The sequence below is a fragment of the Chiloscyllium plagiosum genome, unplaced genomic scaffold, assembly GCF_037043375.1.
Source record: "Chiloscyllium plagiosum isolate Xiang-an unplaced genomic scaffold, Cpla_swu_hap1 HiC_scaffold_14, whole genome shotgun sequence".
NCBI lineage: Eukaryota > Metazoa > Chordata > Chondrichthyes > Orectolobiformes > Hemiscylliidae > Chiloscyllium > Chiloscyllium plagiosum.
In genome coordinates this window covers 31,147,044-31,170,340 of record NW_028270152.1, presented here as the reverse complement: position 1 = coordinate 31,170,340, position 23,297 = coordinate 31,147,044, and the positions used below count along the sequence as shown (strand labels likewise).

The 23,297-nt window shown below is 41.1% G+C and overlaps 1 protein-coding gene across 8 annotated transcripts in view; it reads left to right on the top strand.

Moving 5' to 3' along the window:
- Positions 1-23,297, top strand: part of iqsec1b (IQ motif and Sec7 domain ArfGEF 1b) — a 532,991-nt gene that overhangs the window by 446,544 nt on the left and 63,150 nt on the right. For all 8 annotated transcript variants that reach the window (XM_043707985.2, XM_043707986.2, XM_043707990.2 and 5 more), the window contains one exon: positions 20,122-21,404. In XM_043707985.2, the coding sequence (XP_043563920.1) occupies positions 20,122-21,404 (1,283 nt within the window). The remainder of the gene's footprint in view (positions 1-20,121; positions 21,405-23,297) is intronic.

Here is a 23,297-nt window from a genome sequence, read left to right as displayed (position 1 = left end):
TTCTCCTCTCACCCTAAACCTATGCCCTCTAGTTCTGGACTCCCTGTCCAAAGTGAAAAGACTTAATCTATTTACCCTATCCATGCCCCTCATAATTTTGTAAACCTCTATAAAGGTCACCTCTCAGCCTCCGACGCTCCAGGGAAAACAGCCCCAGCCTGTTCAGCCTCTCCCTATAGCTCAAATCCTCCAACCCTGGCAACATCCTTGTAAATCTTTTCTGAACCCTTTCAAGTTTCACAACATCTTTCCGTTAGAAAGGAGACCAGAATTACATGCAATATTTCAAGTGGCCTAAGCAATGTGCTGTCCAGCCGCAACATGACCTCCCAACTCCTGTACTCAATACTCTGACCAATAAAGGAAAGCATACCAAATGCCTTCTTCACTATCCTATCTACCTGCGACTCCACTTTCAAGGAGCTATGAACCTGTATTCCAAGGTCTCTTTATTCAGCAACACTCCCTAGGATCTTGCCATTATGTGTATAAGTCCTGCTAAGATTTGCTTTCCCAAAATGCAGCACCTCGCATTTATCATCTTTTCATGAGCACTTTTCCTTAGTTCATCCATTTCTCCTCCTCAAAATCTTTGTTCCTGCTATTCCATCCAACACAATCCCACCTCTGAGATATTTTTCTTTTTACTGCCTTTGCCTCTGCACTCTACAACAGGTAATCCTCGGTGATTTCTACACTTATCTCAAACCATCTTGACCTGAACACTTCTTTAACTTTAACTTCTGCTTTTTTCCTTAATCTGTCCCTTGATATTATGTCATCGACCTATATTTTCACAATATTGGTCAATCTTGTGGCATATCCCCATTTCAAAATAGAATTTTTAAAAAAATTATGGCCGAAGTTGTTATAATTTTCCCAATAACCCAGTCTGTATCCCATCTGGTCAATGACTTTGAGTTTCATGACTGCTAGTGCTTTAACTATATCCACTTGCTCTATTTTATCCTGTTTAATGTCAGTGCTGCCTCTTTCTGCTACATTGTTTGTTTGTTTGATGGAAGACGCACACCAAATATCCCTTCATGATCTCAACCCATGTCCTCTGTCTCCACAAGAAAATCCCCTTTCAGTCCCTAGTTGACCAGCTTCTTTGAGTACTTCACTATTTACCTAATGAAGCACATTTAGATTCACTTTTACATTAGATGCTAATATATTCTGACATTTATTATTTGACCTCCTCCTTTCTATATCTTCACCCTTGCGATTTTGTGTCTCATTTTTGAGTAGCATGATGTGGAGATGCGGTGTTGGACTGGGGTGGACAAAGGCAGAAGTCACATGATACTAGGTTGTAGTCCAACAGATTTATTGGAAATCACAAGCTTTTGGAGCGTTGCTGCTTTGTCAGGTGAAGTGATGAAGAAGCAGCACTTTGAAAGGTTGTGATTTTCAATGAACCTGTTTGACTATAACAGGTCATGTAACTTCTGACTTTCTCCTTTTTGATTCTCATTTCAACTGTATAATTATTAGTCATCCAAGGAGTGCGAGTCTCTCACGCTGTTCCTTTTTACATCTCTGGAATGTCTCTACTGTACCAGAGCTAATTCATTTTATTAAGGCCACCCATTTAGCTTTGTGTTGAAGTTTTTCTGTGTTGTTGTTTTGCATCAACTTTGCATCTTTTCATGTTGTAATCTAAGCATTTTCACGAGGGGTAGAAAAATAATGACCATGAACTAGGGTTATTGAGGAAGAAAAGAACAAGACTGTCTCCATAAGCTGGAGAAGTTGAGAAGTGTGGGGAAGAGGAATGGTATCAAGTAAACCAAATAGCCAAGATGAATAAAAAAGATCATTCATTTTTCCATGAAAAGTTACTTAACCCTCCAGATAAGTAATAGTTATTATTAACTGGGAATAGCATAGAACATAGAACATTACAGCACAGTCCAGGCCCTTCAGCTCTCGCTGTGTGGAACCAATCTGAAGGCCATCTAACCTACACTGTTCTCGTCCATATGCCTATCCAATGACCATTTAAATGCCCTGAAAGTTGGTAAGTCTATTGTTGCAGACAGTGCATTCCACGCCCCGACTACGCTCTGAAAAAAGAAACTATCTCTGACATCTGTCCTATATCTATCACCCCTCAATTTAAAGCTGTCTCCCCTCATGTTAGCCATCGCCATCCAAGGAAAAAGGCTCTCATTGTCCACACTATCTAACTCTCTTTATTGTTTTATATGTCTCAATTAAATCACCTGTCAACCTTCTCTCTAACGAAAACAGCCTCAAGTCCCTCAGCCTTTCCTCGTTAGACCGTCCATGCCAGGCAACATCCTAGTAAATCTCCTCTGAACCCTTTCCAAAGCGCCGACATCTTTCCTGTAATGTGGTGACTAGAACTTATCGCAATACTCCAAATGTAGCCACATCAGAGTTTTGTTCAGCTGCAGCATGATCTTATGGTTCTGAAACTCAGTTTCTTTACCAATGAAAGCTCAAACACTGTATGTCGTTTTAATAACCCTATCAACCTGGGTGGCAACTTTCACGAATCTATATACCTGGACACTGAGATCTCGCTGATATCTACACTACACTAGCAAGAATCTTACCATTAGCCTTGTACTCTACATTCCTGTTACTCCTTTCACAAGTGAATCACCTCACACTTTTCCACATTAAACTCCATTTGCCAAATCTCAGCCCAGCTCTGCAGCTTATCTATGTCTCTATGTAACCCACAACATTCTTCGTCACTATCCACAACTCTATCAACCTTCTATGTCTTCATCCAGGTCACTTATAAAAATGACAAACAACAGTAGCCTAAAAACTGATCCATGCAGTACCCCACTAGTAACTGAATTCCAGGATGAATATTTCCAATCAATCACCACCCTCTGTCTTTTTTCAGCTAGCCAATTTCTGATCCAAACTGCTAAATCACCCACAATCCCAAGCCTCTGTATTTTGTGCAATAGCCTACCGCGGAAAACCTGATCAAATGCCTTACTGAAATCCATATAGACCATACCACTGCTTTACCCTCATCCACCTATTTGGTCACCTTCTCAAAGAACTCAATAAGATTTGAGAGGCATGACCTACTCTTCACAAAACCCTGTTGACTATCGTTAATCAACTTATTCCTTTTTAGGGATGATTATAAATTCTATCTCTTATAACCTTTTCCAGCACTTTACCCACAACCAAAGTAAGGCTCACAGGTCTATAACTTCCAGGGTTGTCTCTACTCCCCTTCTTGTACAAGGGGCAACATTTGCTACACTCCTTCTGGCACTGTTCCTGTAGACCATGGTGACATAAAGATCGAAGCCAAAGGCTCAGCAATCTCACCCCTGGTTTCCCAGAGAATCCTAGGATAAATCCCATTGGCCCAGGAGACTTATCTATTTTTACACTCTAGAATTGCTAACATCACCACCTTATGAACCTCAATCCCATCTAGTCTAGTAGCCTGTATCTCAGTATTCTCCTCGACCACATTGTCTTTTTCTAATGTGAATATGAGGAAAAATGTTCATTTAGCACTTGCCCTATCTCCTCTGACTCCAAGCACAACTTCCCACTACGATGCTCGATTGGTCCTAATCCTACTCTAGTCATTCTTTTATTCCTGGCATAGCTTTAAAAAGCCTTTAGGGTTTTCCTTGATCCTATCCACCAATGACCTCTCATGTCCTCTCCTGACTCCTTTTAGTTCTCCCTTTAGGTCTTTCCTGGCTAACTTGTAACTCTCAAGTGTCCTAATTGAGCCATCACATCTCATCCTCACATAAGTTGCCTTCTTTGTCTTGACAAGAGATTCCACTTCCTTAGTAAACCACAGCTTCCGCGCTCAACAACTTTCCTGCTTGCCTGACAAGTACATACTTATAAAGGGCCCACAGTAGCTGGTCTTTGAATAAGCTCCACATTTCAATTTGCCCATCCCTTGCAGTTTCCTTCCCCATCCTCTGCATCCTAAATCTTGCCTAATCGCATCGTAATTGTTTTTCCCCCGAGCTATAAATCTTTCCCTGCAGTATATACCTATCCCTTTCCATCACTAAAGTAAACATAACTGAATTGTGGTCACTATAAACAAAGTGCTCACTAACCTTCAAATCTAACACATGGCCGGTTCATTACCCAGTACCAAATCTAATGTGGCCTCACCCCTTGTTGACCTGTGTACATACTATGTCAGAAAACCCTCCTGCACATATTGGACAAAAACTGACCCATCTGAAGTACTTGAACTATAGTATTCCCACTCAATATTTGGAAAGTTGATGTCCCCCATAACAACTATCCTGTCATTCTCGCTCGTATCGAGGATCATCTTTGCTGTCCTATCCTCTACTTCTCTGGAACTATTCGGAGGCCTACAGAAAACTCCCAACAGGGTGACCTCTTCTTTCCTGTTTTGAATCTCAGCCCATACTACCTCTGTAGACGAGTCCTCAAATGTCCTTGCTGCAGCTGTAAGATTGTCCTTGACTAACAGTGCCACACCATCTTTTCTTTTAACATCTTCTCTGTTACTATTGAAACATCTAAATCCTGGAACCTGCAATAACCATTCCTGTTCCTACTCTACCCATGTCTCTGAAATGGCCACAACATTGAAATCCCAGGTACCTCCCATGCTACAAGTTCACCCACCTTATTCTGGATGCTCCTGCCATTGAAGTAGACACACTTCAAACCAACATCTTGCCTGCCGGTGCCTTCTTGCGATCTTGAAATCTTAGTTACGACTTCACTACTCTCATCTTCCAGTATACTTGAACTACAATTTCGGTTCCCATCCTCCTGCTGAATTAGTTTAAACCTTCCCGAAAAGCATTAGCAAATATTCCTCCCACTCCCCCCACCTCAGGATATTGGTACCCTTCTGGTTCGGGTCAACGTCATCCTGTTTGTAAAGGTTCCCACATACCCAAGAAAGAGCCCCAATTATTCAGGAATCCAAAACCCTTCCTCCTGCACCAGCTCTCTATCCACAAGTTCAACTCCTCTGTCTCCCTATTCCTCACCTCGCTAGCATGAAGCACGGGCAACAAACTACAGATAACAACTCTTTGTTCTACCTCTAAGCTTCCACCCTAGCTCCCTGAATTTATGCTTTAAATCCCCATCTCTCTCTTCCTATCTATGTCGTTGGTCCCTATGTGGACCATGACTTGGGGTTGCTCCCCCTCAAGGATCCCAAAAACATGATCAGAGACAACATGAACACTAGCACCTCGAGGCAACACACCGACCGTAAGTCTCTTTCATTCCCACAGAACCTCCTATCTGCCCCCCTAACTATGGAGTCCCCAATGACTAATGCTCTGCTCCTCTTTCCCCCTTCCCTTCTGAACAACAGGGACAGACTCTGAATAGTGTTTCAGGTAAAGCAACCACCCAAATATAAAGTTTCATTTGCCCAGCAGTCCCGTGTCCCTTCCTGCTCTGTGTGCGCACCGCTTATACACGAGGTAAACCTTTATATCTCCCAAAATTTACCTTCCCATCAGGCCTCTGGTCCTTGCTGTCGCTCCTCCCATTCCAACTGCCGTTGGAAAGAAAAAGAAACGTACTCTTGCACTTAATACTAGAAATCTTCCTCAATTCTAAGCGTAATGTTGGTTTTTCCGTTGAAGGAAGGAGGTAAATCTATTGAATGGTTCAGAGCAGGTTTACCAGACTAGTTTCTGGAATGACACAAAAACAGAAATTGCTGGAAACACTCAGGAGGTGTGGCAGCATCTGTGGAGAGAAAGCAGAGTTCATGTTTTGGATCCAGTGTCCGAACCCGTTCTGAAGAAGGGTCACTGAACCCGAAAGTTAACTGCTTTCTCTCCACAGATGCTGACAGATCTGCTGAGCTGTATTCAGCAATTTTTATTTTTGTTTCTGACTTCCAGCATCTGCAGTTCTTTTGATGATTTTTGATACCAGAAATGAGTGGTTTGTCTTATTGGGATTGGTTGGACATGAATCATAGAGATGTACAGCATGGAAACAGACCCTTCGGTCCACCTCATCCATGCCGACCAGATATCCCAATCCAATCTAGTGCTGGGCTTGTTTCTCCTGGAGTTTAAAAGAATGAGGAATTTAATTGAAGTGTACAATATCTTGAATAGTATTGACGTGGTCTACATTGAAAGGATGTTTACTCTTCTGTTTGTGTCCAGAACTGGGAGACACTTTTAAAATTAAGGATCACTCTTTTAGCTCCGAGATGATACCTCCCCCTTGTCATTTTTAAGCCATTCAAGTGTCTGAATTACTTCTGTTCCACTATGACCAGGGCAGGATCATCTTCCCTCATAAATTCAAATGTAAACAATTCATTTAAAATACCATAGTTACGCCCCTGTTTCCATGCATAAATTTCCCTTTTGCACATAATAGGTTACACTCGTGTTACTGCACTTTGACTATTATATGTTCTTGAAGACATTTAGATTTCCTATTATGTTAATTGTGCGTCTGTTTCCATATATTCTCCATAAGAGTGTAAGATATAGGAGCGGAATTAGGTTATTTGGCCCATTTGAGTCTGTTCTGACATTTGATCATGGATGATACCCCTACTTTTTTCCTGTAACTGTTGATTGTCTTAACTGTGCTTCTCTTATTTGCTTTTTCACTTTCCCAGAACCTTTTATGTTCAACCTGGTCCTCTGACGTAGTATAACCATCTGACACCTGTCAGAAGTGCATTTTTTTCAACTACTTCATATGTCTCTCTTGTCACCCAGGAATTTCTGGATTTGTTTGCCCTACCTTTATTCTTCATGATAATATATCTTGCTCGTGCTTGAACTACCTCCTGCCAACTTAAGATTGCAATTTATCTGACACCGATCCATTCTTATCCCATTAAGGTTGGCTTTCCTGTTGTTAATTATTCTTTCCTGTAGATTCCTTGTGCTTTAATCAATGCCCCTTAAATGTTTTCATACTGACTAGACAGTGAGGTGCCAGAAGAACACAGGATGGCTAATGTGGTGCCATTATTTAGGAAAGGTGGTAAGGAAGAGCCAGGGAACTGTAGACCAGTGAGACTGACGTCAGTGGTGAGTAAGTTTTATTGGAGGTAATTCTGAGGGACAGGATCTACATGTATTTGGAAACACCAGGACTGATTGGGGTAGTCTTGTCATGTTGTGCATGGGTAATCATGTCTCATTAACTTGGTTGGGTATTTTTGAAGAAGTGACGAAGATGATTGAAGGCAGAGCAGTGGACATTGTCTATATGGACTTCAGTAAGATGTTCAACAAGGTTCCGCATTGTAGACTGGTTAACAAGGTTAGATTACATGGAATATAGGGAGAGTGAGCCAATTGGATACAAAATTGGCTTGAAGGTAGGAGACAGAGGGTGATGATGGAGCCAGGTTAAGGTGAGAGGGGAAAGATATAAAAGGGACCTAAGGGGCAACATTTCATACAGAGCATGATGTGTGTATGAATGAGTTGCCAGAGAGGGTGGTGAAAGCTGGTACAATGACAAACTCAACTGAATTTGCCAAATCTGGACTCTGACTTGATCCACAGAGACCAACTCATTCGAGGTTTGTCAGACTGGAGGCCTGGGACAAGCGGTGTGCCACAATGACTTGGATGTAAATATAGGAGGAATGGTTATTAAGTTTGCAGATGACACCAAAATTGGTGGTGTAGTGGACAGTGAAGAAAGTTATCTCAGAGTACAATGGGACCTTGATCAGATGGGCCGATTGGCCCCTATGAGATGGCAGATGGAGTTTAATTTAGATAAATGTTGCATTTTTGATAAGGTATATCAGGGCAAGGCTTACACATTTACTGCTAGTGTGCAGGGAAGAATTGCAGAACAAAGAGACCTTTGGGTGCAGGTTCATAGTTCCTTGAAAGTGGAGTCTCAGGTAAACAGGTTAGTAATGGTGGCATTTGATACAGTTGTCTTTATTGGTCAATGTATTGAATATAGGAGTTGGGATGTCATGTAGCGGATGTACGGGACATTGCTTAGGCCACTTCTGGAATACTGTGTTTCATTCTGGTCTCCCTGCTGTTGGAAAGATGTTGGAACTATAGAGAGAGGCAGAATAAGCCAAGGCTATTTTCCCTGGACTGTTGGAGGCTGAGGGGTGACATTCGAGGTTTATAAAATCATGAAGGACATGGATAGGGTGAATAGCAGAATCTTTTTCCCATGGTAGAGGAGTGCAAAACTAGAGAGCATAAGGTGAGAGGGGAAAGATATAAAATGGATCTAAGGGGCAACATTTGACACAGCACATGATGTGTGTATGAATGAGCTGCCAGAGAAGGTGGTGAAAGCTGGTACAATGACAAACTCAACTGGATTTGCCAAATCTGGACTCTGACTTGATCCATATCGTCCAACTCATTCACATAGTTTTTAGAAATGTACTCATCAGTTGTGGACTTCAGTAGCTGGGCCAGTATTGATGACCTTTCCCACACTGCTCTTGAGAAGGTGGTGGTGCCATCTTGGACATATGCAGTATCACAATGCTGTTAGGAAGGGAAGTCCAGCATTTTGACCCAGTCATACAAAATAATGGCGATATGTTTCCAAGGCAGGATGGTGAGTGGCTTGAAGTGGAGATTGTAGGTGGTAACATTGTAATATGCCTGCTGTCTTTGTCCTTCTAGATGGTGGATTTGCAAGGTGCTGTCTAAAAGGAGCCAAAATGAATTTCTGCAGTGTATCTTGAGGATGGTGCACACAATTAATACTGTCAGCGTCAGTTGCTGGAGGGAATAGATATTTGTGGATGAGGTCCCAATCAAGTGGACTGCTTTATCCTGGATGGTATCAGGCTTCTTGAGTGTTCTTGGAATTGCACTAATCTGGGAAATTGGGGAATGTTGCATCACACTCCTGTGCTGTATTGATGGTTGAAAGGCTCTGGGGAGTCACGAGGTTAGATACTTGTTGCAGTATTCCTAGTCTGTCATCTGCTGTGTAGCCATTGTATTTATTTGGGCCATTGAAAATAGAAACGAGTGAATATATTACAGGGAACAAAGAAATGGCAGAAGAGTTGAATTGGTACTTCAGATCTGTGTTCACTGGGGAAGACACAAGCAATCTCCCAGAGGTAATAGTGGCTGAAGGACCTGAACTGATGGGAATTTATATTTGCCAGGAATTGGTGTTGGAGAGACTGTTAGGTCTGAAGGCTGATGAGTCCCCAGGACCTGATGGTCTACATCCCAGGGTACTGAAGGAGGTGGCCCTAGAAAACGTGGATTCATTGGTGATCATTTTCCAGTGTTCTATAGATTCAGGATCAGTTCCTGTGGATTGGAGGGTGGATAATGTGTCCCACCTTTTAAGAAAGGAGGGAGAAAGAAAGCAGGGAATTATAGACCAGTTAGTCTGACCTCAGTGGTGGGAAAGATGCTGGAGTCTATTATAAAGGATGAAATTACGACACATCTGTATAGCAGTAACAGGATAGGTCAGAGTCAGCATGGATTTATGCTTGACTAATCTTCTGGAATGTTTTGACGATGTAACTCTGAAGATGGACAAGGGAGATCCAGTGGATGTAGTGTACCTGGACTTTCAGAAAGCCTTTGATAAAGTCCCACAAAGGAGGTTAGTGAGCAGAATTAGGGCGCATGGTATTGGGGGCAAAATACTGACTTGGATTGAAAATTGGTTAACTGACAGGAAACAAAGAGTAGTGATAAACAGCTCCCTTTCGGAATGGCAGGCGGTGACCAGTGGGGTACCGCAGGGATCAGTGCTGGGACCGTAGCTTTTTACAATATACATTAATGATATAGATGGTATTAAAAGTAATATTAGCCAATTTTCTGATGATACAAAGCTGGGTGGCAGGGTGAAATGTGAGGATGTTAGGAGGTTATAGGGTGACCTGGACAGGCTAGGTGGACAGATGCATGGCAAATGCAGTTTAATGTGGATAAATGTGTGGTTATCCACTTTGGTGGCAAGAACAGGAAGGCAGATTACTACCTCAATGGAGTCAAGTTAGGTAAAGGGGCAGTACAGTGAGATCTAGGTATTCTTGTACATCAGTCAATGAAGGTAAGCATGCAGGTACAGCAGGTAGTGAAGAAGGCTAATAGCATGCTGGCCTTCATAACAAGAGGGATTGAGTATAGAAGCAAAGAGGTTCTTCTGCAGCTGTACAGGGTCCTGGTGAGATCACACCTGGAATATTGTGTGCAGTGTTGGTCTCCAAATTTGAGGAAAGACATTCTGGCTATTGAGGGAGTGCAGCGTAGGTTCACGAGGTCAATTCCCAGATTGGCGGGACTATCTTACGTTGAAAGATTGGAGTGTCTGGGCTTGTATACCCTTGAGTTTAGAAGGCTGAGGGGGGATCTGATTGAGACGTATAAGATTATTAAAGGATTGGACACTCTGGAGGCAGGAAGCATGTTTCCGCTGATGGGTGAGTCCTGAACCAGAGGACATAGTTTAAAAATAAGGGGTAGGCCATTTAGAACAGAGTTGAAGAGAAACTTCTTCATCCAGAGAGTAGTGTGTGTGTGGAATGCTCTGCCCCAGAAGGCTGTGGAGGCTAAGTCTCAGGATACTTTCAAGAAAGAGTTGGATAGAGCTCTTAAGGATAGTGGAATCAAGGGTTATGGGGATAAGGCAGGAACAGGATACTGATTGAGGATGATTAGCCATGATCATAATGAATGGTGATGCAGGCTCGAAGGGCAGAATGGCCTACTCCTGCACCTATTGTCTATTTGGCAAATTCAGTTGAGTTTCTGGTCAATGGTAACCTCCCAGGATGTTGATAGTGGGGGAATTCAGTGATGGTAACGCCACTGATGGCAAGGCATGATGGTTAGATGCTCTCTTGTTGGAGATGGTCATTGCCTGGCATTTGTGTGGTGAAAGTGGTGTTAACCACTTGACAGGAGAAAGTGAGGACTGCAGATGTTGGAGACCGCAAGAAATGCAAAACCTGCGCCCACACCTCTTTCCCCCCCCCCCTTACTTCCCTCCAAGGCACCAAGGGATCCTTCCATATCCACCACAAATTCATCTGCACCTCCACACACATCATTTACTGCATCCGCTGTTCCCGATGTGGCCTCCTCTATATTGGGGAGACAGGCCGCCTACTTGCGGAACGTTTCAGAGAACACCTCCAGGACACCCGGACCAACCAACCCAACCACCCCGTGGCTCAACACTTCAACACCCCCTCCCACTCCACCAAGAACATGCAGGTCCTTGGACTCCTCCATCGCCAGACCATAGCAATACGACGGCTGGAGGAAGAGCGCCTCATCTTCCACCTAGGAACCCTCCAATCACAAGGGATGAACTCAGATTTCTCCAGTTTCCTCATTTCCTCTCCCCCCACCTTGTCTCAGTCCCAACCCTCGAACTCAGCACCACCTTCCTAACCTGCAATCTTCTTCCTGACCCCTCTGCCCTTATCCCCACTCTGGCCTATCACCCTCACCCCAACACCCTCACCTTAACCTCCTTCCACCTATCACATTTCAAATGCCCCTCCTCCCTACCTTTTATCTTAGCCTGTTTGGCACACTTTCCTCTTTCCTGAAGAAGGGCTCATGCCCGAAACGTCGAATCTCCTGCTCCTTGGATGCTGCCTGACCTGATGCGCTTTTCCATCAACACATTTTCAGCTTAACCACTTGACAGCCCTAGCTTCAATATCGTTCCGGTCTTGCTACATTTGAATACCGACTGCTTTGGTATCTGAGAATTTGTGAATGATTTTGAACATTTTGCAATCATCCATGAACATCCCAACTCTGATCTTAGGATGAAGGAAAGATCATTGGTGAAGCAGCTGAAGATGTTTGGGCCTTGAACACTATCCTGTGAGTTGTCTTCAGAGATGTCCTGGAGCTGAAGTGACTGATCCCTAACAACCACAACCATCTTCATTTTGGTCAGGAATTAGTCCAATCAACAGAGAGTTTGCCCCAGATTCCAATTGACTGATGTCTTGCTAAGGATCCTTGACCCCACACTCTATCAAATGTGGTCTTGATGTCAAGGGTAGACACTCACCTCTCACCTTTGGAGTTAAGTTCTTTTGTTCATATTTGAACCAAAGCTGTAGTGAGGTCAGGTGTTGAGTGGCCCTGATGGAAGTGAAACTGGGTGGCATCAGATTGGGGAGACACCTCGTTCAGTGAGTTGTTTGATCTGATCCATTGGTTGTCACTTTTGTGCTTATGTTGTTTTGCAAGCAAGGAGTCCTGTTGTGTACCTTCACCAGGTGACACCTCATTTTTCTGGCACCTGGTGCTGCTCTTGAACTGTTTTTTAAACTTGGCTAATGCTAATGGTTGAGAGGATATATCTCAGGCCATGAAGTGGTACATTGTGCTGGAGTATAGTTCTGTTGTTGATGGCTTTTAGCACCTCATGGATGTCCAGTTTTGAGTTGCGAGTTGAATTTGAAGTCTGTCCAATTTGCATTGGTGATAGTGCCACACAACATCATCCAAGGTAGTTTCAATGGGAAACAGAAGTTTTCCCTGAAAATCTGCGGATGGTCATAACCCTAACCCTAAGTCTTTCCAATACTGTCATGGATAGATGTATCTATGGCAGGCACATTGTTATGAGATCAAGCTTATTTTTCTGATTTTCTTTTGTATTGTTGTTTCAGTCACCACCTCCCATAGACCCAGTCTAGTAGCTGTATGCCCTTTAGAATTCAGTTGGCTCTATCAGTAGTGCTGCTGCTGAGCCATTTTGGTGTGGACATTGAAATTGCCCACCTAGAGTACAATCTGTTCCTTTGTCACCAAGTCTTATTCACCGTGGAGGTATAGTATCTTTTTTCTTATTCAGTAGGGAACATACTGCTGTGGAAAATGTAACTGAACAGATTCCTGTCGTTCTCTGACACTTTCAATTGTTCCTAGTCTGTGTTTTTGGATTATTAAATCACCTTATTCTAATGAAACTTTAATTCCTGCACCTTTACGTAATTACTGTGCAAGTTTGTTCCCCTTCATGTTTCCCATTAATTTGTGTCTTATAACTTACACCGAGAATGAAATTCAACTTTTTGTTCCTTGGCTGTAACCAAGAAGATTCTCAGTTGTTTACAGCCCAGAAGGAGGCCATTTGGCCCATTGAGTCCATACTGGTCAACAAAGATCCGACTGCACTTAACCTATTTTCCACTTTTTGGCCCATAGTCCTGGGGGTTATGGTAACGCAAGTTAATATCTAAATACTGTTTTAACATTGGGAGTTTGCCTTTCAGACAGTGAGTACTAGTCTCTCACCACTGAGTTAACAATCTCTCCTGAGTTCTCCCCTTAGATTTAAAGTAAGAGGTAGAAAGCTGTGCCCCATCTAGTAATAACAAAAGCACTTTCCTATCTTCCCTATCTATTCTTAATCTTGTGCACCTCTCCTAAGACCCCTCTCAAGAAAAAACACCTCAGCCTGTTCACTGTTTTGTCATTAGCTCAGATCCTCCAGTATTTTTATAAATCTCTTTTGCAACATATCTGGTCCAGTCACATCCTTCATATAATATGATGACCAGAACGTTACAAAGTACTTCAGTTGTGGCCTGACCAGCATATATTTCTTCCTTGATGGTGTATTCTATGCCTTGTCTAATTAAAGCAACTATTGCGTATGCCTTTATAGTCACTTTATCTACTTGCCCTATAAACGTGGGAGGTCTAATCTTCTGACCTCCCCAATGTCTTGCCATTCATAGTTAATCCCTTGTCTTTTTAACCTTCCCCAAATGCATTACCTTTGACTAGTCCAGATTGATTCTGTCCTTCATCCTTCTGGACTTCTGTCTCCAATGTTTCATCTTCTTTGTCAATATTGCCACCCTCCCACTTCCCTGTCTTTCCTATCTCCTGTATATATAAAAAAAACTTGCGCCTCACCTGTCCTTTGAATTTTCCCCTTCCCACCTTAAATGCATGCCCCTAGTATTGGACATTTCAACTCTTAGGGTTGAAGATCAGAATCTTTTTCCCCATCTATGCATTTCATAATTTTATAGACTTCTATTAAGTCTCCCCTTAGCATTCACTGCTCCAGAGAAAACAACTCTAGTGTTTCTAGCCTCTCCTTATAACACCAGCCCCTTCACTTCCATCCAGCACCCCAAACGGCCCTTCCAGGTGAGGCAAAGGTTCACCTCCCTCTCCTGCAACCTAGTTTACTGTATCTGATGTTCCCAGTGTGGTCTTCTCTACATTGGAGAGACCAAACATAAACTAAGGGAATGTTTTACCGAGCATCTCAGCTGGGCCTACAGAAGCTGCCCTCACCTCCCAGTAACCACCCATTTTAATTCCCCTTCCACTCCATTTCTGACTTGATCATCCTTGGCATCTTCCATTGCCACAGCAAGCCACACTGCAAATTGGAGGAACAACACCTCATCTTTTGCCTAGGCAGCCTACAGCCCAGAAGAGTCAACATTTGAGTTCTTCAAATTTCAAAAAACCTCCCTTCTCATCCTCCATCCATTCCTCTCAACCACCTACTGGATTCATCCCTTCCATTGACCAACCGGGTCTGTACCCTCTATCTGTCTTCACCTTGCCCTTGCACCCCCTTTATCTACAGCTCCCCTTACACCCACCCAAGTCCTGAAGAAGGGTTACGGCCAAAATATCAACTTCTCCACCTCCTGATGCTGCCTGGCTTGCTGTGTTCGCCCAGCTTCCTGTTTGTCCACCTTGGATTCCGGCAGTTGCAGATTTTTGTCTCTCTTCCCTCTAAACCTGGCAGCATCCTGACAAACCTCTTCTCCACTCTCTCCAAAGCCTCCACATCCTTACTGTAATGTGGCAATTAGAATTAAATGCAGTATTTGTAATGTGGTCTAACCAAAGTCTTATGAAGCTGCAATGACATCCTGACTCTTGTACTCAATTCTCTGACCAATAAAGACTAGCATGCCATATTGCCTTCTTTACCACCCTGTCTACCTGTGTGGATACTTTGAGAGCTATGAACTTGAACCCCCAAGATCCCTCTGTACATCAATGCTGTTCAGGGTCCTGCCATTAACTTTTCCTTAACATTTTATCTCCCAAAGTGTAGCACATTGTACTTAGGTGGATTAAACTCCATCTGGTATTTCTCCATCCAGATCCTGCTGTAGCCTTTGACACTATCCACAATTCGATCGATACTTGCAAATTTACTGAATATACTCATGTGAAAATTGATCTCATGTAAAAGTCAACCCTACTATATCGCATTATAAATCTCTTGCAAAGGAAACTGCATGTTCCCATTAACCCATTTAAATGAAACTGCATTCATTCATTCATACCGGTAATTCTACTCATCGCTCTTTGTTTACTATATTGCATCTCTCTTCATTTATTCATAATTCTACTTAGCCTACTTGGTATACTACAGCACGTTTTGAGTAATTTGATTCATTCATTCATACAGGGACTAAGCCTATTGGTATTATCACACTTTGTTCACTATATATCCAAAAGTTACTATCATGAAAAAGTTAATCATTTTAATTGTGCCATTATATTGGAATAAAAGTGAGGTATATTAGCTACATAGATCTTTAGTTCTTGACAAATTTGTTAATGTGCTAAGGTTCATAGCATACAAGAGTAACTGGGACGGAAACAAAAGAATTTGACGGGGATTTAAGTGTGCCATTATATCCAGGCCATGACAATGTTGAACGGTGTGATTTGGCAGGATTTCAATGAATCTTTGACATCTTAAAGTTTCGTACCGGTATGTAAAAATAAAATTTCCCGCCAGTAAATCGTAATTCATTGTGTTTTTCTTTTTTCCCTGGGATTAGTTGTGCAATCAAATAGAGTTCTGCTAATAATATGGTATTTTGAACTTGAGCATGAATTTCAGCCCCTCAAAACTATAAATTGAACCTTTAAAAATGTCTGAAAAATTTGACTTTTACCCGAGTATGTAAGGTACTAACCCACCCATCTACATTTCATCAAAGTTATGCCAAGGATTACAACAATTTGAGAAGGCACCACCTGCTCAAGGGGAATGGGATAAGGGGAGCATGTTTACATGAATAAATAACAATAAACACTTATTCCAGTCTGCTTCTTGGTCATCCTGACCTGCTTCATACTCGTCTTGGTCTCTTCATTGTCATCCTGACCTTGATGTTTAGTGCCAATTAGTTTCTTTCTCATTTGCTGGTCATTGTATCTTTAGAATCAGTGGAATGGTTTACATTTTTGTATGCTTCAGTTTTTTTCTTTTAGTTTTATAAGCGTGTCACTTTTTTAATTGTTCATGACTGTCTTTTTAGCTAATAGAATGCTTTCTATGTTGAGGTAATTCACTTAAATCCCATTGACTGATTTGTCCAGTTTGCTGTCGGCAGTCTCTGCCTCATCCCATTGATACACATCTAATGTATATGTTTTCTCACACACGAATTTTGCAGGCACTTTAAATTCTTTCACCCTCACTTGCTGCATTGTTATCCCCATTACAGTTTACTTTGCTAGTTTGGAGTCATCTTTAATTCGACCAGTCAGCCTTGTTTGCTCATGTAAGCCCAATAACTGTAGAAGCCCAAACATGATCATTTGGTCATTTAGTTCTCTATTCTTTCTGCCCAACCTCACTCCAATTGCTTTAATAATGAGGGCCCACTGATTAGTTTTCAGCCAATTTAACTTTCAAATCTAGGCATTGTCTTGATTTCGTAGTGCTTCCATATTCAAGCAAAGCAGTTTTTGTTGAAGGTTTATATTCTGTGATATTTATTCTATAATTTCATTGCAACTTATTCAAAAAATAATTTTATGTAAAATGTGAAACAAAATTTTTATCAGTACTATAAAGGCACATTAAAGCACCAGGTTTGCTTGTCACAAGCACAACAAGTGACACTATGAAATGGCATTAATGTGAAACACATCCACAACATACTCGTGCCATTATATGCATTACATGCTGATTTAATATTAAACGCTGCTGAGGCTACAATATTTGGTGATCCCAGAATCAAGATGTTTTAAGAATATAATGTGTTTCTAACAAGTATCCAACTCTGTTGCCTGAGACTCTTCAAAATTAGCAACGGATGTTAGGTTTGAGTCATGAACAGAGGCATTTCTCAGTCTTTCAAGTAAATTTTGGCTTTTTAATATCCCATAAACGTAATTATTGCATGAAGAATGAAGCCAACTAAGTGCAATTTTGAAATCAATATTAACTTTATGAACAGCTCAGTAGTAAATGTGTGTAATGTTGTGGGGAGTGCAGAGAAGGAGGAGAAAGTGTTTTTATTAATTGGTTGTATATTAATATTTGGTAGCTAAAATATGAGGATTTTCTAGCTCTAAAATTGCACACCAGGCTGTTATGTGAACTTGTCATGCATAATCTGATAAATGTGTATTTTTAGCCTCCATTAGCATGTCAATATGTTCCTGTGACAATGAGTGATTTGGAAATGGAAAATAACTTTAATTGCTACAGCACTAAATGCTAAATAGGGATAGTCTTTGAAATTGCTCTGGAATACTAGGGATGGTTATAAGATTGATACAGAATTATTTCAATTCATTTCATCTCTGTCAAAGTCTACTACATGAAATTACCATGGTTCTTGCGATACTTTCCATCACGTTAAAAAATTTAGTTTCCTGGTCCCAATTGTCACCTTTTCACATTGGCATCTAGTTCATCATGTGACCTGCAGCCCCACTGCTACTTGGGGCTATATGGAGGCCCAAATAGTTCCTGCTGACCAACGTTTTCTTGCAACAAGCTGAAGTTGTTCTTGAATCATATGGTTGCTTTAATTCCATTCTTTTGCATCTCCTATAGGTCATAGGTTTGCCTGCCCTTTTTGTGAGATATGTGAACTATTCTTTATTCTAGCCCAAATCAGCTCTTGTCTCTTGTAAAACCTTTCTGGTGCATGGCTGCCTGCTGTCACCCCAAACTGGAGAAATGCATCAACTTCTTTCCTAATTCACTGTGCTATCAGCTTCACATTGTCCTTTTGCAGCTCATTATTTATTTAACCTCCTATCTGTGTTAGGGGCTATGATCTGCACCAACGACTCCCTCTGCCAGATTTATCATGCTTCTCTCACTGCTTCCTGTAAAGACTCCATTCCATTCTTCCAGGTATTAATGCTTCCAAAATTATTTTTTCTTAACTGATTAAGGTACTTAACTGTGGCAATTTCTGCCCTCACCCCTTCCTCTCCCTCCTTCCTCACTATAAAGTCAAATTCCTCCTTACCTACCACCCCTCCATGCTTCTCTTTTAATCTGACCATCCGTCTCATTTCTGCCACTTCACGTGTGATGCCACTGCCAAAAACATGATCCCGCTTTAGCATTCTGATAATATTTTTATTCTTTATTACTTCTGTTTAGTATTTGATCACGCTAGTGCCTACTCCCCTTCTACCTGTCCCTCCTCATGCAAGTGCAGGAGCTTGTGTTCCTGTTCTTCTCCTCACTCCCCACCATGCAGCCATTTCTTCCATATGAGCCACCGATTTACCTGAGCTGTTTCCCTAGTGGTACACTGCATTCACTAAATACAATTAAATCATCTTTACACTGGGGTAACTAACTGTAGATTGAGTGATCATTTAGCTGAACATCTCTATTTGGTCCACAAGTCTGATGGTTTCTGGTCACTAATCAGTTTCATTTTCAACTTTGCTCCTGCTCTGATCCCTCTGTCCATGGCCTGTTGTACTGTTCTAGTGAAGTTCAGGAGAAACCTCAATCAACTTTTCATTTCATACTTTACAGCTTTCCTGTCTCAGTAGTGACGTCTACAAATTTGCATCATAACCAATACTCCCATTCTGCTGATAACAGGTGCTGGTAAAGGCTCAGCTGTAACCATTTGTGGCTCAACTGGACCAATTTTTTGTCATATTTTTGACTTGTTATTATCATCCCATTGACATTTAAATACTCCTCCCTTCCACTCGCAACAGAGTAGCAGAGGTTACTAAGATAATTTGGAGAAATGGGAAGGGTAGATGCGACCATGAATTTTGAAACTGTTATGCAGGGATAAATGGAATTAATCTAGCTTTGGAGAATCTGGAGATGGAGGAAACCTGCGATATGGGGCAAGTGAAGAGGTAGTCTGTTTTTTATTGTTGGATGAGTTAAAGCTTGTTGAGTATTTATCAGGAAACCGGCAGATGATATTTTACAAGTAAAGGACTAAATTAATGAAAACACTAAGATTTCAGTCAAAGGAATGAGTAAAGCAGGCAGAAATAGACTATGTTGAATGAGGGAACATAACCAGATGGAATGGATGTGTTGGACAAAAGTGAGGTTGGCGCTGAGTCGAATGCTAAAAGGGGGTTATCTACGAAAGCTTTTGATGAATTGCTCTCTGTCCCAGTCAGATCCAAAATCTAATGCAATACTTCTGTGTGGCATACCATCGTTAGAAGAAACTGTACATAAACGTATACATTTTTTTTTAGAGAATAGTTATTTATTCAAAAACATCTAGAATAGCTTACACAAACAATGAGCATTATTTCATGAGAAATGTTGGGTTTATCTATGGCAAACAGATAAAATCTATGTAATTGAAAACTCTTGTTAAAATGACAATTGCAGTCATATTATATTTTAAATTTTTATTCTTAAGTATTGTCCTAATCTTTACTTGAATACTGTTTATTTAGAGTACAGGTTAGCAACTGAGAAATAATTATTTTGATTCTATATTAAAGTTTCATCCTGTTATTGTGTAACAAATGAAGGAATTAAGCAATTTTAAACTAAACAAAATTGTATCAAGTTTTTTTTAATTCATTTTGTGAGGTGTGGGCCTCACTGCCTGGCCAGCATTTATTGTCTGTCCAGCATTGCCCTTGAGAAGGTGGTGGTGAGCTGCCTTCTTGAATCGTTGCAGTCCACCTGCTGTGGGTTGACCCACACTCTCATGAGGCAGGGAATTCCAGGATCTGGACCCAGTGATAATGAAGGAACTGTGATATATTTCCAAGTCAGGATGTTGGATGGCTTGGAGGGGAACTTGAAGATGGTGGTGTTCCCACCACCTTCAAATTCCCCTCCAAACATCGAGTTTCCTGTCTGGCTTGGTCTAATTATCGATTTCCTTTTTAGGTGGAGATGCTTGAACGTAAATACGGAGGACGTTTCATAACCAGACATGCTGCTCGAACCATTCAGACAGCATTCCGCCAATATCAAATGAACAAAAACTTTGAAAGACTTCGAAGTTCTATGTCTGAGAATCGTATGTCCAGGCGCATCGTTCTGTCCAATATGAGAATGCAGTTTTCTTTTGAAGGACCTGAGAAAGTCCACAGCTCGTTTTTTGAGGGGAAACAGATGTCCATGACTGATGATGCAGGAAAAGTGGGAACTGTTGTCCAGTCTGACTGTGGGGATGTGGGAGGCACAGCAGTGATCAAATCTCCTGCTGCAAATAATGATTTTGCAGATGCAATAACTGAGCTTGAAGATGCTTTCTCGAGGCAAGTAAAATCACTTGCAGAATCGATTGATGATGCGCTCAATTGCCGTAGCTTACACACAGATGATGGGCAACCTGCTGATCAGAGCAAACGTTACAAAGAAACCTTACAAAAAGAGGAAGAGGTGGATAGTCTATCGTATGCTAAATCCACACGTGATGCTGAACGCAGAAAATTGGATGAAATGTCCGCTTCCTATAGCGATGTCACCCTGTACATTGATGAAGAAGAACTTTCTCCTCCACTTCCTGTTTCACTACAATCTGTGGACAGACCATCCAGCACAGAGTCAGAGTTCCGGCTCCGATCAGTGAATTCTGGCCAGGAATACTGGTCCATGACTCACCGGGATGATAAACCAGACACAGACACAAGCTGCAGGAGCACCCCTTCTTTAGAGTGTCAGGAATCGAGACTTCGTGTTGATCATCTCCCTTTACTAACTATCGAGCCCCCCAGTGATAGTTCAGTCGATTTAAGTGACCGTTCAGAGAGAGGTTCACTAAAGAGGCAAAATGCTTATGAGCAGAGCCCCAATAGCCAACGGGCAAGTCCCAAGCATATCCCGCATTCTGTACCCACAAGAGTGTTCCACCGTGATGAGGAACCTGCTCGCCATCGACCACGACAGATTGACAGCCACTTGGCTATTAATGGCTCAGCAAATCGGCAAAGCAAGTCAGAGTCTGATTTCTCTGATGGGGATAATGATAGTATCAATAGCACTTCAAACTCCAACGATACAATAAACTGTAGCTCTGAGTCCTCTTCCAGAGACAGTTTGCGAGAGCAAACCTTGAGCAAACAAACGTACCACAAGGAAACCCGAAACAGCTGGGATTCTCCTGCATTTAGCAATGATATCATAAGAAAACGTCACTACCGGATTGGCCTAAACCTCTTCAATAAGTATGTAGAAATTTTCATTCATCTGTGTGTTGACAACTATGTTTAGATTTTAATGTTGGGTTGTAAACATTAAAGCTAACATTAGTGCTGCCTTGCAATTTCTTTTGTCAAATGGCAAAGACATCATCACATGGTCCATATCCTTCGTATTGTGGGATTTATTGATTTCTTTTAAAAGTAAAGGAAATTAATTTGCAAATTACCGAGTAGTGTCTCACCATTTTAGTGTCCTTTAATTCAGTTTATTAAAAATCAGAAGAAAATTGTTAAAGTGTTAAAATCCTGCTCACTGACATCCTAGAAGAAGGGTGCAAGCCTGGACCTTGCTTTATCAGGGCCACCCTCCTAATTGTTGTGTAGGGCAGTAGCCAACGTCAAGTTGATCCTCTTTTTCTCCCTTCCAACCACTCCCCCTCCCCCCAACCCAAATTCTTTGCCGGATACAGACCTTAGGATGTGGTATCTATATGTGGTAGATTTGCAAAAGTCACAAATCCACCGAGTATTGAAGAGGCGTTTAGTTTTGTCCCAATTACTCTTCTTTTGGGTTTGTCTCCATAAATAAGTAAACATGAAGTTTCAGGCAGTTCATTTATCTTTCAGTGAAGGTGGTGGATTTCCATAAATATTAATCCCAATCCATGTTTCTTTCATAATTCATACATTTCCACTGAAGTGATTTATGAGAATTGAGCTCGAAGACACTTAATTATTTAAAGAATTGCATGAGAAGCAGTTAAGCTCTAATAAAGTTTATAGATATATGATAGTATTTAAAGATGCTGGAAGGCTATTTCTTTTCTAAAAAAAAAGCATGATAAATATTTTTCAAAATATTTTTAAAATTAATTGAGAACTCACTAATTGAGTGAAATTCAAGACAAGAGCTTTGTATTGCATTTGGTGGGAAGACCTTTTCTAAAAGCTGAGAAGCTCAAACTGTTTGGTTAAGTATAAAACTCAATTTCATTGATATTGGAAGAAGAATTTTGTAAAACTGCAGATTTCACTTTCTTGATCATGGCGAGAAAAAAAAAGTTAAGATTATCTTGGAGACAAGCCCAAAATTTTTAAACTCTAATTTCCTCATGGAAATATCCAAAGGATTAATCTTTGCTTTTTCTATTTCAGTGACCTATTGCCTGTTATATGCATCCTCCTTTATTTCGTAAACACGTTTTTGGTTTGAAATCCATCTGTTGTGCTAGAAAAGAAATAAATTTCATTGCAGTGTGTGTGAAGAGAATGTCCTATTGTGTTGGCAGAATACAACTGTGATATTTTGTCTAATTTAGTTTCTTCTAGTTATATTTATTTTTCTGATTGGCCCAAACTAAGTGAATTCACTACGTTTAGCTCTCATGATAATGGCAAATTCAAGATCAGGAATTAACCATCTTAAACTTTTGTCCCAACTTGTACAAAAGTAAGCATGAAAAAGTCGCATGCACTGACGTGATAGAAAATTATTGGCAACTGAGCAAACAAATTGGGATCTTTATCCCATTACTTGCTTGTGGTGGCCATGATGTTTAGATGTCTTTCTTTATTGTATCGCATTATGAAAACTTAATAGAAAGTTATTTTTGTCCTTTAAATTAGATGTCCAAATGCTGGTGCATTCGATAAATCAAATTAAATGAAGTGCATTTTCTTTTACCTGAAAATTCTAGAAATGGAACTGGCCTGTGTTTGATACCACTTTGGTCACAATAAAATCAACAATAAGTGTTCCAGATGTATGAATTCAAGAAATTAATGACTTTGTGTGGTTGGAGAGTTTAGTGAGTGTATTCTGGAATTGTGTGCTGTTGACTGCTGTTAGTAGGTTTATATGAGATGCACAGAAGATCAAAAGCATCTCCTCCATCCATCGAAGTAACTTAAAACTAA